Source organism: Cucurbita pepo, chromosome 4, assembly GCF_057944985.1.
Source record: "Cucurbita pepo subsp. pepo isolate OVF chromosome 4, ASM5794498v1, whole genome shotgun sequence".
In the NCBI taxonomy this organism is placed as follows: Eukaryota; Viridiplantae; Streptophyta; class Magnoliopsida; order Cucurbitales; family Cucurbitaceae; genus Cucurbita; species Cucurbita pepo.
Window position 1 is genome coordinate 8,318,524 of NC_141801.1, and position 14,854 is coordinate 8,333,377.

The 14,854-nt window shown below is 32.9% G+C and overlaps 1 protein-coding gene across 1 annotated transcript; it reads left to right on the forward strand.

Annotated features, from left to right (window-relative positions):
- The first annotated feature begins 3,210 nt into the window (after positions 1–3,210).
- On the forward strand, positions 3,211–3,643 carry LOC111792155 (ribonuclease S-7). Its single transcript, XM_023673489.2, has 2 exons — positions 3,211–3,462; positions 3,536–3,643. Exons 1-2 carry the CDS (start codon positions 3,211–3,213, stop codon positions 3,641–3,643), a joined length of 360 nt encoding a protein of 119 aa, XP_023529257.2.
- The last annotated feature ends 11,211 nt before the right edge of the window (positions 3,644–14,854 follow it).

The window sequence follows — 14,854 nt, forward strand, 5'->3', positions numbered from 1 at the left end:
GGTTATTTGTAGTGGATGTATGCAAGAGAAGGGAGTTTGGGATTATTGGCTGTGGTTTGGGAATTGTTAATGCAATGCTAAAAATGGGAGTGTTTTGGGTTGTTTTGGATGATTATTGTTGGTCGTTTAAAGAGCCATCCCAAGGGATAGTTATATTAGGAGAAATGTAGTTTTGCACCTAATCTATTTTTTAATCAAATTAATTCATCATCCATTACCAATCATGGTTGCATAAAAAAGTTTAAATGTATTAAATATAAAAGAAAAAATATATATTTATGGTATATATGTTATACATTCAATAAAAATATTTATTTAAAATTTGAGTGAGATTCACAAATAAAATATATATTTTAATAATAAGCCTACCATTTATGAGGTATGTATCTTTAAACCCAAGTCACATTACTCGTCTTCTTTCATGTTTGAGCGTCTAATGGATGTTCTTCGATCAAAAGTGTGTATCGCCTTTGAGCATGGCACAGTGTACCTGATATTTTTCAAGGCGGTTCATACATTGGAAAATTCTCTCTATCGCATCTGATCGTGCTTTTGTTGTCATTTGATCCAATTTTCAACGATCAACGGATGGTCGTTGTCCTTCTGAAAATTCATCAGATAGCGGGATTTTGCTGTCGTTCATAAAGCTCCTTCTAGATTTGACTTTGTGTTCAAGTCATTGTTAGGAAAACTTGGTAGAGAAGATTCAATGTAAATGCCTTTGCAAATATGTATATATGTATAGGGTTAATGCAGTTTAGTAGGTAATCTATTTTTGAATGGAATTAACCAACTTGTATAGAAAGTTTAAAATAGCCTTATGAAAGAAAGTTGCCAAGGAGCCTAGAGGGGTTTGGACTACGACTCAATCATCTCTTCTTCTCTTTACTATTTGGTTCAAGCCTTCTATGTTTTTCAAATTGTTTTGCATTTGGCCTCTTTTTACTAGCTTAGATTTGAAAAGGCAAATTCAAAAGCCGACCAATCAAAGTATTGTTATTACAAAATGGGAATTAAGGAACTAAATACAAAAACTATGTACTATAACCCCCGACAAAAAATTAATGTCCCACGACAACCCTCTTTGTGACATGCAACTCCTAAAACTCCTCCACATCGACCAACATGCAACTCCTAAAACTCTCGAGGACAACCCTCTATGCAACTCCTAAAACTCCCCCAAATCGACTAATTGTCAGTAGTAACTCCCCCACATCGACTAATTGTTGGTAGTCACCAAAAATGGTTCCAAACGTATTAGACCTAAGCCGATCATCTGACCTCAAAATGGTCTGGTCCGAAAATTTCAAACTCAAGCTGGTTCAGCCACAGAAAATGTATTTTTTAACTGGCTCTAAACCATCCGAATGAAATGAAATGGAGCAATTGTTGTGATTCGATAAGAGATTCCTTTCATACAATAGTCCAAGTTTCCGCTTCTCAATCTAACCAACGTGGGACAATTAGTTCTCTTCTTTTTATTAATTTGATCATGTTTTGAAACTCGTTGTCAGGTTTGATTGTATATTTTAATTGCTTACGACATGTGAAATTTTAATATAAATAAATGAGCGTAAGAGTTAGCATTGAAGATTGGTGTTCTAGTTCACTTTATTAGTACACCACACATGAAATTAAAAGTAAATGGAAAGAATACCAAAGATAGAGGAATGTAGTATATAATAGAACAATGTAGTATATAATAATAGAAGAATGTAGTATGTACTTGAAATACAGACGAATGTGAGGACAAATGGGAATGAAAAAATAAAAATAAAAATGATTGATTTCATGCTTTTAGTGTATAGCCCCTATCCAAGCATATCCCAATACTCATAAAAAACAAGATCATCATCTTGATTGTTCAAATAAATCCCATCTTGTCTCGCACTCCAAATGCATGTTGCGTTGGCGCAATAATCGAGTAAAAGATTATCTGTGTTGCTATGAAAGGCATCAAATTCTAGAAGCCCATATTGCCACTCCAATCTACAATGAAATTCGGTAGTGCCTAACCAATTATCATGAAATGACCAATCTTGTTCCTCATCTGGGAACAATATATGTAACCCTAAATCATCATCTTTCGAGGAGCAGTGGGCATCCAATATGAACATGCGCAAGTCGTTATGGATCTCTACAGTAAAACGCTCAAAGGCGGGATTAGGATTGTTTGGTTTTAGAAATTTGGGCTTTGTTTTTTTGGGTTTTGGGACCTTATTTTTGTTTCTGGAGGTTGTGACCATCGAAAAGTGAGAGGAGGCTATGAGCACAAGCACTAGCAATAACATAGGCCGATGCATCGCCATTGTTAATCTAATGTGGGAGAATTAACGCAGGCCGATGCAAGGCCTTTGTTAATCTAATGTGGGTGAGAGGATTTGAGAGTTTGGTTAATTTGTAGTGGATGTATGCATTAGAAGGGAGTTTGGGATTATAGGGTGTGGTTTGAAACGTTCTAATGCAATGCTAAAAATGGGAGAGTTTTGGGTTATTTTGGATGATTATTGTTGGTTGTTTCAAAGAATCATTCCAAGAGATAGGTTATAATAGGAGAAATGGGTTCTTGTAAGTAATCTAAAAATGGGAGTGTTTTGGGTTCTTGTCGGAAGTTACCTTCTACTTTTGTCAAAATCTTCAACTCGTGGCTATTCTTCATGTTTAGAGACTACACCTTTTGTACACGTTTTTCTACTAAGATTCAACCATTCTTAGACCTTCAAAATTAGATAGGTTTGGTTCAATTTCATGTGTTGTGTTACAAGCTGACTAAAGTGATAAATTACAACTTGGAATTTTGAAATTGTAAAAGCAGATATTGTACTTTTTTAGCTTGTCATTTCGGGCTTCCCTTCAAAGTTTTAAAATGCGTCGGTTAGGAAGAGATTTTCACACCCTCATAAAGAATGTTTTGTTCCCCTCTCCAATCGATGTGAGATCTCACAATCTACCCCTTCGAGATCAGCGTCTTTCCTGACACTCGTTTCTCTTTTTAATCAATGAAGAATCTCGTAGAAAATCAATATTTACAAGGTTGAAAGGGAGCCTAAGATAATTTCTTTAAAAACTTTATTTATTATTTTAATTTCATAATTGTTGTAGCAGCCATTTGGAAGATAGTGAGGAGCATTGACTTATTATAAATAGCCTCCCTCTATTATATCACTCACAAGCATTTAATATAAACCACAATATCAAACATTTAAAAACATGACGAACATGACAAAGAGTGAAACCATGTTGGTTTTTACCATATTGATGTTAATAGTGAATTGTGATGGAGCTAACGAGTATGACTACTTGCAGGTCGTAATTCAATGGCAACCAACAACATGTAGTGATCGGAATAAGCCAGAATGGTATCAAGACCCAAGTAATAGATTCAGTATCCATGGTGTGTGGCCAAGCCTATACAATGGCCGCCCTATACAATGTGTTGGCAGCCCCTTTGATGTGAAGTTGGTAAGTATCTTATTTTTCAATTCTAAGTTCTTTGGTATGTCATGCTTTTACATCAACGATCATAATTGTTCAGGTGAACATAGTCCAACCAGGATTGGGTGAAATGTGGCCAAATGTTGCGACAGGGGACAACATATGGCTATGGAGACACGAGTGGGATATTTCAACGCACATCATCTAAGTACAAACCTTCTACCCCTCACGTGTTTTTTTATTTTTTTTTAGCTGCCCGAAATTTTCTGTTTAATTTAAGGTCACTACTGTATACGTACCATAAACGTTGAATGCAGAAGATTTCATTAAAATTTCATAAAACATAACCTTTATCTTAAAACACAGCCATGGACTTACGTGTTTCGAAAACATCTTTAAAACGACACAACACAAGACTAAATAAAATGAATAAGAGTTTAAGTTAAAAACATCCTAGTTTAGCCTAAGTCTAAGAAAATAAATACACTACCCTATGCATGTGCCATGGTCTCGAGTTGCGATGTCGTCGTTAGCCGTACAGGAATGCCTTGCCTTAACCTGAAAAATGTAGTAGCATATGGCTTGAGTATTTAAAGAAATACTCAGTAAGTGACCCCACTATTAGAGGTAAATGCAACAATCACATGCAATGAAATGATGGGACCTATCTTTCGTTTCGTTTCGTTTCGTTTTCCCTACAGTGCAGTCCTAACGGGTAATTTTGGACGTGTACCATATACTCTACACACAGCCCATACGTGCGAGTATGGGCTCACCAGCTAGTTCGCACATCGCTGGGCCACTTTCCTTATCCGGTGGGCATACTCTAGGAGCCCCTTATGCCGGGACCCGTTAGAACTAGTAACCGTCACGGCAGCACTATGCAAAGCATAACGATCATTGTCCTGCCATTGGATGTACGCGTCCGTACCCTCGTGATGGGATAGGGGTATCCCCCTAGATGCATGAACACACGTAATGCATGAGATCCCCACTACTTCTACAATTTCATTATCCTTTGATAGAACACCACTAGCATTAAGTACATATCATATCATTTTTCATATCGTTTCAGATATCGTTCATCATTCATATCATATCGTTTCTCATTCTTCCGTTCTCAGATCATACATAATTCTAACGGGGTTATATTTCATGTCATTTCTCTTAATTTCATGTCATTCATATCATGCTGTATACACACAATTTAAGAGACCTAACATAACGTTTTATGTTTTTAACATAACATTTCATCATATACACATCATACCATGACATATTGCATCACAATGTATCATATCATAAACAAATAATAACGTAGACACTTCATAGTCATATCATTCTCTAACTTATCATAGCCTTAACGTTCTTATACCTATCATAGACATATCATTACATGAACGTACCTTAGTCATATCATCACAAGAACTTAACCTAACGCTATCGTTCCATCAATCTATCACAAACCTGTCCCTTTCTACCCGTAACCTAACCATATTCTTCCATCAATCTCTCTTATCCATATCACTCCGGTATATAACCTAACCTTAACGTTTCGTGAACATTTTTTACTCCTATCGTTACATTTCGTTTTGTGCATCCTTCTTGTATCCTATCTCAAACATATCCTTGAACACATCGTACAGTAACTATTGTCATACAATTCACATATTATAACATATACATAACATATAGGAAGTATATCGATTCACAGACAATTCACACATATCAATATATATGACACGTGCAGAACCACACGGTACGTGTCAACATCAAAATATAACCATGCTGATAGTAAGGTCACTTACCTGGCTAGCTTAAGTCGTTGCCACGAATATATCTTTAATTAAGGTTCGATTCCGTTTTGAAATTCGAGTCAACCTAATGAGCCCATGACATTAGTTTCAGGTTTGAACTCTACACCATTATTTCTCTAATTTACATTGGTCCAATGTTAAAAGTCTAAAATGTTATAGAGTCTGAAATGTTATATATCTATAATTATATTTTTATTAAAAATCTTATTTTTCATGGTTACTGTTGTATAAGAAAGTAGATACAGCTATTTCAAGTGGGTTTTACTACTCTTTGTATTTACCCTCAGTTGTTTACCTTTCCCTCTATATTTAGTTTGTGGTTTTTATTTCCCTAATCTTTTTTTTTTTATCTGTTGCATTCCAAATTTCTAGTGGATCTCTGTTTCCAAATCTTTCCTTATCTCAGTGTTTCCTATTTAACTAATTGGACTAGAATCGTATAAATGATTGACATTTAGTTTCTAACTCAAAGCTAGATCATTGTAATAATTCAATGAAGATCTCACTATAATTGGTTGTGATTTTAGTTTCTGACTCAAAGCTAGATCATTGTAATAATTCAATGAAGATCTAACTCTAATTCGTTGTGATTTCTAAAAAAAATAAAAGAAAATGAAGATTTAATATATATCTTATTGATCAGATCTATTTTCATATGTAAATCTATGGTGAATCTCAACTGGGTAAATGTCATTTTCATATTAGTAAATCTGACCATTATTGTTTTTCTTTTTCTTTTTGCAGTAACGGTACTTTCTCGCGGATGGGTTAATGAGAGATAAATTGGGGAGGGATGAGAGATTAGTAGAGAGAAGTGGGGAAAGATTGTTTATTATTATTATTATTATTATTATTATTATTATTATTATTTTAACTATTTTTGTAATTATTTTTATTTGTTTATTTCTTTATTTATTTTTAGGCTATTACAAAAAAAAAACTAAATCATTTTTTCTTTTTCTTTTTTTTTTAAAGATGATAACCGTAACACACTAGGTCTAAGATTCAAAATCTAGATGAATTCAACATTTGCTTTCATTCAAATATGGTCATGATTCACTCATATGCCACTTGTTTACTCCGGGTTCACAATAAGGACATCGAGCTTTTAACAAATCTAAACTATCATCCATGCCTAAAAATTTTAGAATAATTGTTTTTAAGAGTATGTAAAAGCACGTTTTATTTGTTATATAAAAGAAACCTACATAAAAATGTCAGAAGTAGGATTTGAATCCTCTGGCGCCTTAGACCATTCGGCCATCCTGACAATTTGACGTGGAAAACTAAAATAACAAAATTTGGCATGAGATTGTGACTCTCTATGTTAATTATATAAAATTATCCCTTATGTTGTGAAAAAAAATTCATAGATTTGACTTTAATTTCTAAAAATTAAACTTCAAAACTATTTGAATCCCTTGATCAAAGTATTTAAATAATAAATTTTATAAAATGCATTTTCTGTTTTTTTTTTAAACTAAATTTAAAGTAATTAGAGCTAAAGTTTCCATTATTTTATGCAAATTTTGATTATTTTATGCAATTAGATGAGTCAATTTCTATAATTGAATTCTAAATTAAATAGAATTAGAATTCAATGAGCAACTTTAAACTAGAACTAAAGGAATATAGTGACTTCGGTTTAGGCCAATTAAGTAAGTGGGTGGTTTTGCTGTTGACTTGGTTTGATGACTTGCTCGCTAAATTATGTTATTTTGTTTTTGTTATTCCATAGATGTTTAGTTTTATTTAAAATAGAATTTATGAACGTTTAAGTTCATAATATTGTTTATGAAATATTTTAAATAAAAAATTCCACGCATATTAGACATGTCATGTATGTAATAGCGACCTTATTTTTAATAGGAAAATATGGTAGCTATACAATCATAAATAAATTGGTCATTAGAAGATGAGTACTACTTAAAGGTACAAAATTATTACAAAGGAAACAAACTTTTGATCAAATATAGTTAACAACGAGTGAATGATTAACTTGCATGCAATAGTCATGTGATACCTTCTTTTTCAGTGTCTCAATCATAGGAACTCAAAAGTTAAGCGTATTTTGCCTGAAGCAATTTTAAGTTAGGTGACCTCCAGAAAATTTTTCTGAGAATCATGTGAGCTAGCACGAAACATCCTGAAAGGACCCATATAAGTCTATAGGGATAGTTTTCACTCTTAAAAGCTAAAAGTAATGTAACCATGTCACAGAGAATGCAGCGGGCGTGGGCCATGACAAATGGTATTAGAGAAGTACCTCTCTTAGTAAAATGTGGCTCGAGGACGAACCAAGGTGGAAACTGGTAGGCATGTGACACTGAAGTAAATGAGAGGTATATAAACAAATAGAAATCACATGAGCGACCCTAAGGGTAGGATGACTAAAAAAGACTTAAAAGAATTTAAAATTACTACCTATACCAACAAGGCGTACTTTCCTTTTCACTGGCTCAATCATAGAAACTTCAGTGTTGATCTATGGGGATAGTCTTCACTCTTAGAAACGAGAAGTAAGTAACGTGACCATGTCACAGAAGATGTAGAGAAATGTCATGGTCATTAGGTACCGATTCCAGATTTTGAATTCTAGGCATGGAGCATTACAACTTGCTAATAGTCCCCACAAGTAGACTCAGTAGCGGGTGGCACATGATGTCGCTCCCCCAAACTTTTTGACTTTATAGTTTTTTACAGAAGGGTCACCTATTAACATTATACATAGATGCTTAAAAAGATGACATCATACTATTCTATGATATACGACGAGATCCCACCTCCAGACTAGGATATCGATCCTTCACTACAAGATAAAAGGAAGCTAACCAAGTCTAAAGAACAAAAAAGTTAGTTCACCCAGAGCTCAAATACGTCTCGTCTAATAAAATTGAACTGCTCAAACACCACGTTCTTCCTCAAGGTCAAGGTCAAGTGTGTTTTAAATCTCCAAACAACTAATTACTTGTACAGGTCAAGATTAAATGTGAATGCATGAAGAATTATTACTTTACTAAAAACATGATAAAATGTTCCATATCAATAATTAATTTTTATTTTTAATATTATGTTGACATTGGTGACATCTTTTTGACTTTTCTCATACTTTGCACATCTTTTTAATGTTATAGAAAACATTAATTTATCTCTTATGTCGACACATTAGAACCCCTAGACATCAAAAGGGCTATGAAAGTGTCGGACATGACAATGGAAATGGAAATTGAAATTGGAACACCTTTGAACATATTTGAAAAATTCAAGACAAGGCAATTTCCATAAACTTAACGAACTCATTGAAATCAATTTTACCATCTTTGTTATGATCATATCTTGCAATCATTCTATGGCAATCATGGATGAACACGCCTTGATTAGGTAAGAGCAACCCCAGCATGGACTGCAGCTCATCCGCATCAATACACCCATCTCTATTCTTATCGAACACATTAAATGTCTGCTTCAACTCCTCCAAGCTTGGCTCACTCTCATAAAAAATGGCACCTATTTCCTCACCTCCAAGCCACGATTCATCAATTTCCTCATCGCTGCAAAAAAACTCAAGCTTTTCCATCACAAATTTCACTTCTTCTTTGCTGATTGAGCTGTTTTTGTGTTGGGTGGCCTCAGATTCTAAGGAATTGCCTTGTGGGGAAGCCTTTTCTTTGGGGGGTGAATGAAATAGTGACCAAGGTTGAGAAATAAGGTCATGTATTCGATCCACGAAGGAGAATAGAATCGAGGAAATCGATATCCGATCGACGAGGAGGAGCGTCGGGGCGAGCTTCAAGTTGACAACGGGGAATTGACTCGGCATTGTGATTAATTACTTTCAATCTAAAGAACATTGACGGAATTGGAGATGGGTATTAAGGGTTTATATATATGAGCTGTGTTGGTGCACAAGAAGATGTGCAATTACGTTACAATAATGCTCAACGTGACAAGATGTTGTAAGGAAACTTCACTCCATCTTCCAAGGTTCTTGTTGTTTTGGTTCTTTTATCATGTTCGGAGAAAAGGGCAATGGGTCCTACTTGGCCTGCTTTAATTCAATTTCTTCTTTGTTGGGTTACCAACTTTGATGGTACTTCCTTCCCATTTAAGATTTAATTTCGAGTCAATAGCTATGGTGTAGATATAGGACCGACTTTATTATCGAGGTTTCTTTGTTTCGTTATCTACTTCTGGTCAATGTCTTAACGGATTTATGGTTAAGTTTTGAAAACTAAATAAAATAGTTTTGTAAAATTAGTTTTTATTTTGTAAATTTAGCTTGAATTTGAAAGGTTGGCAAAAAAAAATTGTGTGAAAGCCAGCGTTCTAAAGAATTAAATGGTTATAAACAATTTAGATTTATGAGACACACCTTGTCTTTGTTGGCATTGTTAGGTTTAGGTTTACATTAACCACTAAATGATGGGTTATTGTGGCAACTAAAATGATGGGTTGCTTTGTTTTTTTATTTTTGTGTATTGTAAGTCCCTAAAACCCAACCAATTGTTTTGAATTTTAAAGAACCTAATTTTAGACATTCATTTAATTATTTTGTGTTTAGAGTTTTTATTTTATACCACTTGAACTCTTCTAAACCAATTGGAGAATATACATTATGATGGCTCGAGATCGACTTTTCGGCTGGTCTAATTTGGATATGATAGGCTCCGACCATTTTCTACTTGTTTCAACTTCTATGAATCATTTAAGGTTAGTATGAGTACCTTTTAGCTAGTTTAAATTATTTTGAGTTAAATTTAAATTATTTTATGCAAAATTAGATGAGTCAATCCAGTTTGGGTATGATAGGCTCGGACCCTTTCCTACTAGTTTCAACTCTTTGGAAGCGTTTAAGGTTATTATGACTACATCCTAGTTGGCTTCAATTATTTGGAGTGATGTTTAAATTAATTTAAACAAAATTAGGTTTAACTAGTTTAAATTATTGGTAGATTCGGAGATACTACACATCCAATTTCAACTCTTTAAATTAATTTATACAAAATTAGGTGAGTCAGTCCTGAGAGTAAAATTCTAATTTATAATTGTGGAACTACTTAGGTAGAATTAAATTTTAGAAAACAATGTTAAGTTAGCATTTATAGTAACTTCGGTCTAGGCCAACCAAGTAAATAGCTCTACTGTCGATTTGGTTGAAAGAATTGTTTTACGTTTGATGACACATGCTCAGTGGCCATGCACATGTCATGTGTGTGATATGTTTTGATATGTTTAATGTTATGATATGTTTCGCTATATAATATGTCAAGATATGTCAAGTAACATTAGAGTATAAATGAAATATCATATGATGAATTTTGAAATGATATGAAATGCCATGATATACTATGATATGATTGTTTTAAGGCATGATATGTTATGACATGCTATGATATGTATTGAAATAAGAAGATTTGCAATAAATAACTCCAAAGCTATGATTTTAAAGATTATGCTATGAATGAAATGATTTTGTAAGGTTTTATGTTAGCATATTACCAAGTATAATATGTGAGAAATGAACGGGCCCTCTTGCATAATTTATTTATAATGAAAAATGTTGGGACCTCATGCATAATTGTATGTTTACCTGCATCAAAATACTTCCACCTTTATGATGAGTACAGATACGTACACTATGAAATAAAAAGGAACATCATGTTTATCATGATCCTACGACGGTCACTATTCCCTTTGGGTGTCCGGCAATAGCACCAGAGACGTTAACCCAACCAGCAGGCCCAAGGGTTGTGCGAGCCTATTTGGTGGGCCCATGCTCACACGTGTGAGTCGTGTGTAGAGATACTACACATCTAATTTGCTCAGACAGGAAAGCCGCTTAAAAGAAGACAGTTTTAAATGATACGTCTCATTCATGTTGCATGTGTTTACATTCCCTCACTCCAATAGGTCAAGTGAATACTCAAATCTTGTGCTATTCTTATATTTTAGGTAAAGGCAAGGCTCCCCTATACGATTGACGGTAACGTCGCGTTGAAGATCATGGAACTTGTGTTAGGGTAGTTACGTTTTATTTTGTAGATCTTAAGTTAGATTATGCATCGTTTTCAATATTATCTTTGATTTACTTATATTTCACGTTGGTTATTTTGTTGCTTTGTTTTAAATCTTTTAACGCAAACGTATAAGTCCATGACATCATTTTATGAATTATTTTAGATGAATGTTTTTGCATAAAAGTATCACATCATGCATATAGTAGCAACACTATTTCAATAAGAAATTAGAGCGGTTACCATATTAATTTTTGGTGGAAACTAGAACCGATGCATCAGTAGGACTTGAGATTACTAAAGAACAACGACAACAAATAATACATGCTAGAAGTTGAGATGGTCAAGGGTGTAGAAGGACGTGGGATGTGCAATTTTGTAACCTTCCATAGTCTAAAAGGCTTGTTCAAACCATTAAAATCGACCATTTTATGCTCAAATTGCTCTTCAAACCTCACATCTAACAATGTCCAACGACTTCAATCAAACTAAAAACATCCCGAAATTTCACATTGTTACAAAAGAATTAATCGATAAATATGTAAATTTTAATGATGACCAGAGTTAAAGTTGAAGGAGTAAAATATTGGGCACGACTAAAGTTGATCAATTGATATTATATATCCACTAGGTTGTAAAATATATATATCAAATGAAAATCAATGTATTTTAGCACACTCCACTTCAACTCCTAATTGGGAGACAAAACACATCTTAGAGTTTTCAAGGAAATTTCATATTTTTTAACTATTTGTCGTGAGACTTTGAGACCACTTCAAGATAATGTTATAAAACACAAATTTTGATTTGATTCGAAGACACAATCAAGAAATTTGATAAAATATGACATGAAACGGTCATATTTAATTAATCAACACCGCATGAATAGTTTAATTAAATGGAATTTCCATCAATAATTGAACTCTATAATGCAACAAATGGAAGTGTGTAGTAACGTTTATATTAAGAGAATGATGATATCACTTGGATTATTAATAGAGTTTAGGTGGGAATCTGTCACTTTTGCAACCCACTTAGATTGAAGTTTCTTGGAAATGAGTTTTCTTTTTCAATGGGAACTATATTACTTTAATTTAAAGTCTTTTGCCCTACACGTTTTTTTTCTCTGTTTGTTAGATTCAATCTCTGAGTCAATTCGATCGTTTCTATGAAGATTCTAGTGGGTTGTAGGTAGAGATGTTTATAGAGGGGCGGAGACGGGAAGCCCATTCTCATTCCTGCCTCCTATTATATTACTTAAAATCATGTCATATATGTATGATGCAAGTTATAGAGACCTCATGCATCTTGTATATTCATATGTATTGAGATACTTTCTCATTATGATTAGTATGAACGCGTACACTATGATATTACGATATTGTATTGTGTACACCATAATACTATGTGAGCTCTCTTCCTTCTGTGTCATTCCAGCAACATGAGTGTACACTAATTGAAGGCTAGGTCCAGAGGTATGCATACGAGCCCACCTAGGGTACATGTGCGTGTACATGGGTCGTGTGTAAAGAAGTACTACACATCTAATTTTACCGAGATTGGAAGTAGAGATCAAGATCATGTCACGATACTTTATGAAAGAATAGGTCTCAAACATGATTGCATGTGAATGCATTTCGTAACCCTAATAGTGGGGTTAACTTAATGAGTATTTCTTAAAATTCTCGACCCACATGCTACTCTTATTTTTTAGGTTCAGTTAGGATAGATACATTCATATTGTTTGTGGTCCAGCGATTAAATCAGTGTAGCGTAAATTATGTCCTCCCTATTCGAGGCGGGTTGTAGACTCCACAAGTAAAATAAATATTTCTAATCTTTGATGATAAACTATGTGGAGCTAATTCCGGGAAGTTTGTGATGATTTTAAAATCCGCTAGTGTCCTCTCAATTGGGTTTTAGTGGACATTTTCACATACAAAGCATAACTAAAATATCAATAAAATATTATCATCCTATGTTTTGTATTAATAAAGAAAATGGAAAAAGTAAATATTTATTAGTTATTTTAATTATATGTTTTATAAATTATAAATTTTAAATTTTTTAAAATATATTGACCGAGGTCAATATTTTATTAGTATTTTCACTTTTTAAAAAAAAATTAAGACTTTAACGTGGAGGTTTAATTTAATAAAAAAATATATAATATTATAATATTACAGGAAAAGTTTCTAAGAAATTTAAAGAAATTGACACACCAACGCAGTCGAGAGAAAAAGTGTCTTTTCTGCCGCCCAAAATAAATCAGAATAATAATATAATAAATAAATAAATAAGTTAAAATAATATATATAAAAAAATTGCTAAACTTTCAACTACAAAAAATAAAAATAAAAATTATAAATACTATTAAATTAAAAAAAAAATTATTATAATTAGTTTTGGATGGAATCCGTTAATATTTTATTTTAAAAATATTTTTGAACTTCCTAAAGACTTTGAAATATACCCAATTTTCAAGAGTGTTTAAAAAATATTTTTGAGCTTTAAAAAGTTTCGTTAATTCATTTAATTTTAAAAAAAAATTTCAAAAAAAACTTTAGATTTTTTAAAATGTTCAAAATTACTATTATCATTAGTAAATAAATGGAAAGGTTAGTACTGTATTTCATAAATACTCGTGAACTTTTAAAAGTAAAATTGTTGAACCTAAAAAAAAAGTTGGGAGATAATCTATGAGATTGAGATGTACGACCATAGACATATTATTTTAAAATTTTTAAAAAAAGTTGGGAGATAATCTATGAGATGTACGACGCATGAGTGACCTACAATTCATTGATCCATAATCTCAACTTAACCCATTCCTCACTGGGTGCGGGGCCCGCGTGTACACGTCCTCAAATAAAAAAGACAAAAATAGGCATCGAGGTGGTCATGGCGGCTGCTTGCGTGGCAATCGTGGGTCCCGCATCACGTGCCTCGTTTTTGGAAAAACATGACTTGGATTCAGTGGGCTTCTTCGTCATTCCACGTTAGGCCCACTGATTTTCCTATTCAATTTGCAAACTCAAAAGTTCGCTTATTTTATTATTTTTAGTAAATCATTTTTGGTCTTTCAAAATTTACCTAAATTTTATATTTATTTTCTATCCATTTTTTTATTTCCAAAATTTAATTTTCATTTTTAGATGGATTTTTTGAGTTTTAAATTGATTTTTAAAAACTTTGCTATAATATTGCTTTTTTTTTTTTAATAAATAAATAAATAAAAACCGTTGTTTCCATATAGCACATATATTTTTAATTCATTTTTAATCATATTTGGATGAATTACGAGAGAATTTATGAATAAATCGAGACCCATTTGAATAAGAGTGATCTTGAGGATAGAGTAACAAATAAAAGCTTAAAAGAATTGAAAATCGCTCTTATATCAATAAGGTGTACCTTCATTTCTGGTGGTTGAATCATAGGAACTCTAATTTTTTAACAATTTCATGTCAGATCACTTCTTTGAAATTTTTCTAGAACTGATTGAGGACAAATTATGTTGAAAGAACTTAGGTTGATTTAGGAGGATAATCTTCGCTCTTAAAAACAAGAAGTAAATAGTGTGACCAT

Excerpts from the sequence above, each read along its gene's own strand:
- LOC111792155 (XM_023673489.2), top strand. The coding sequence starts at position 3,211 with ATGACGAACATGACAAAGAGTGAAACCATGTTGGTTTTTACCATATTG. Across the intron at positions 3,463-3,535 it reads GCCCCTTTGATGTGAAGTTG|GTGAACATAGTCCAACCAGG; the intron begins GTAAGTATCTTA and ends ATAATTGTTCAG.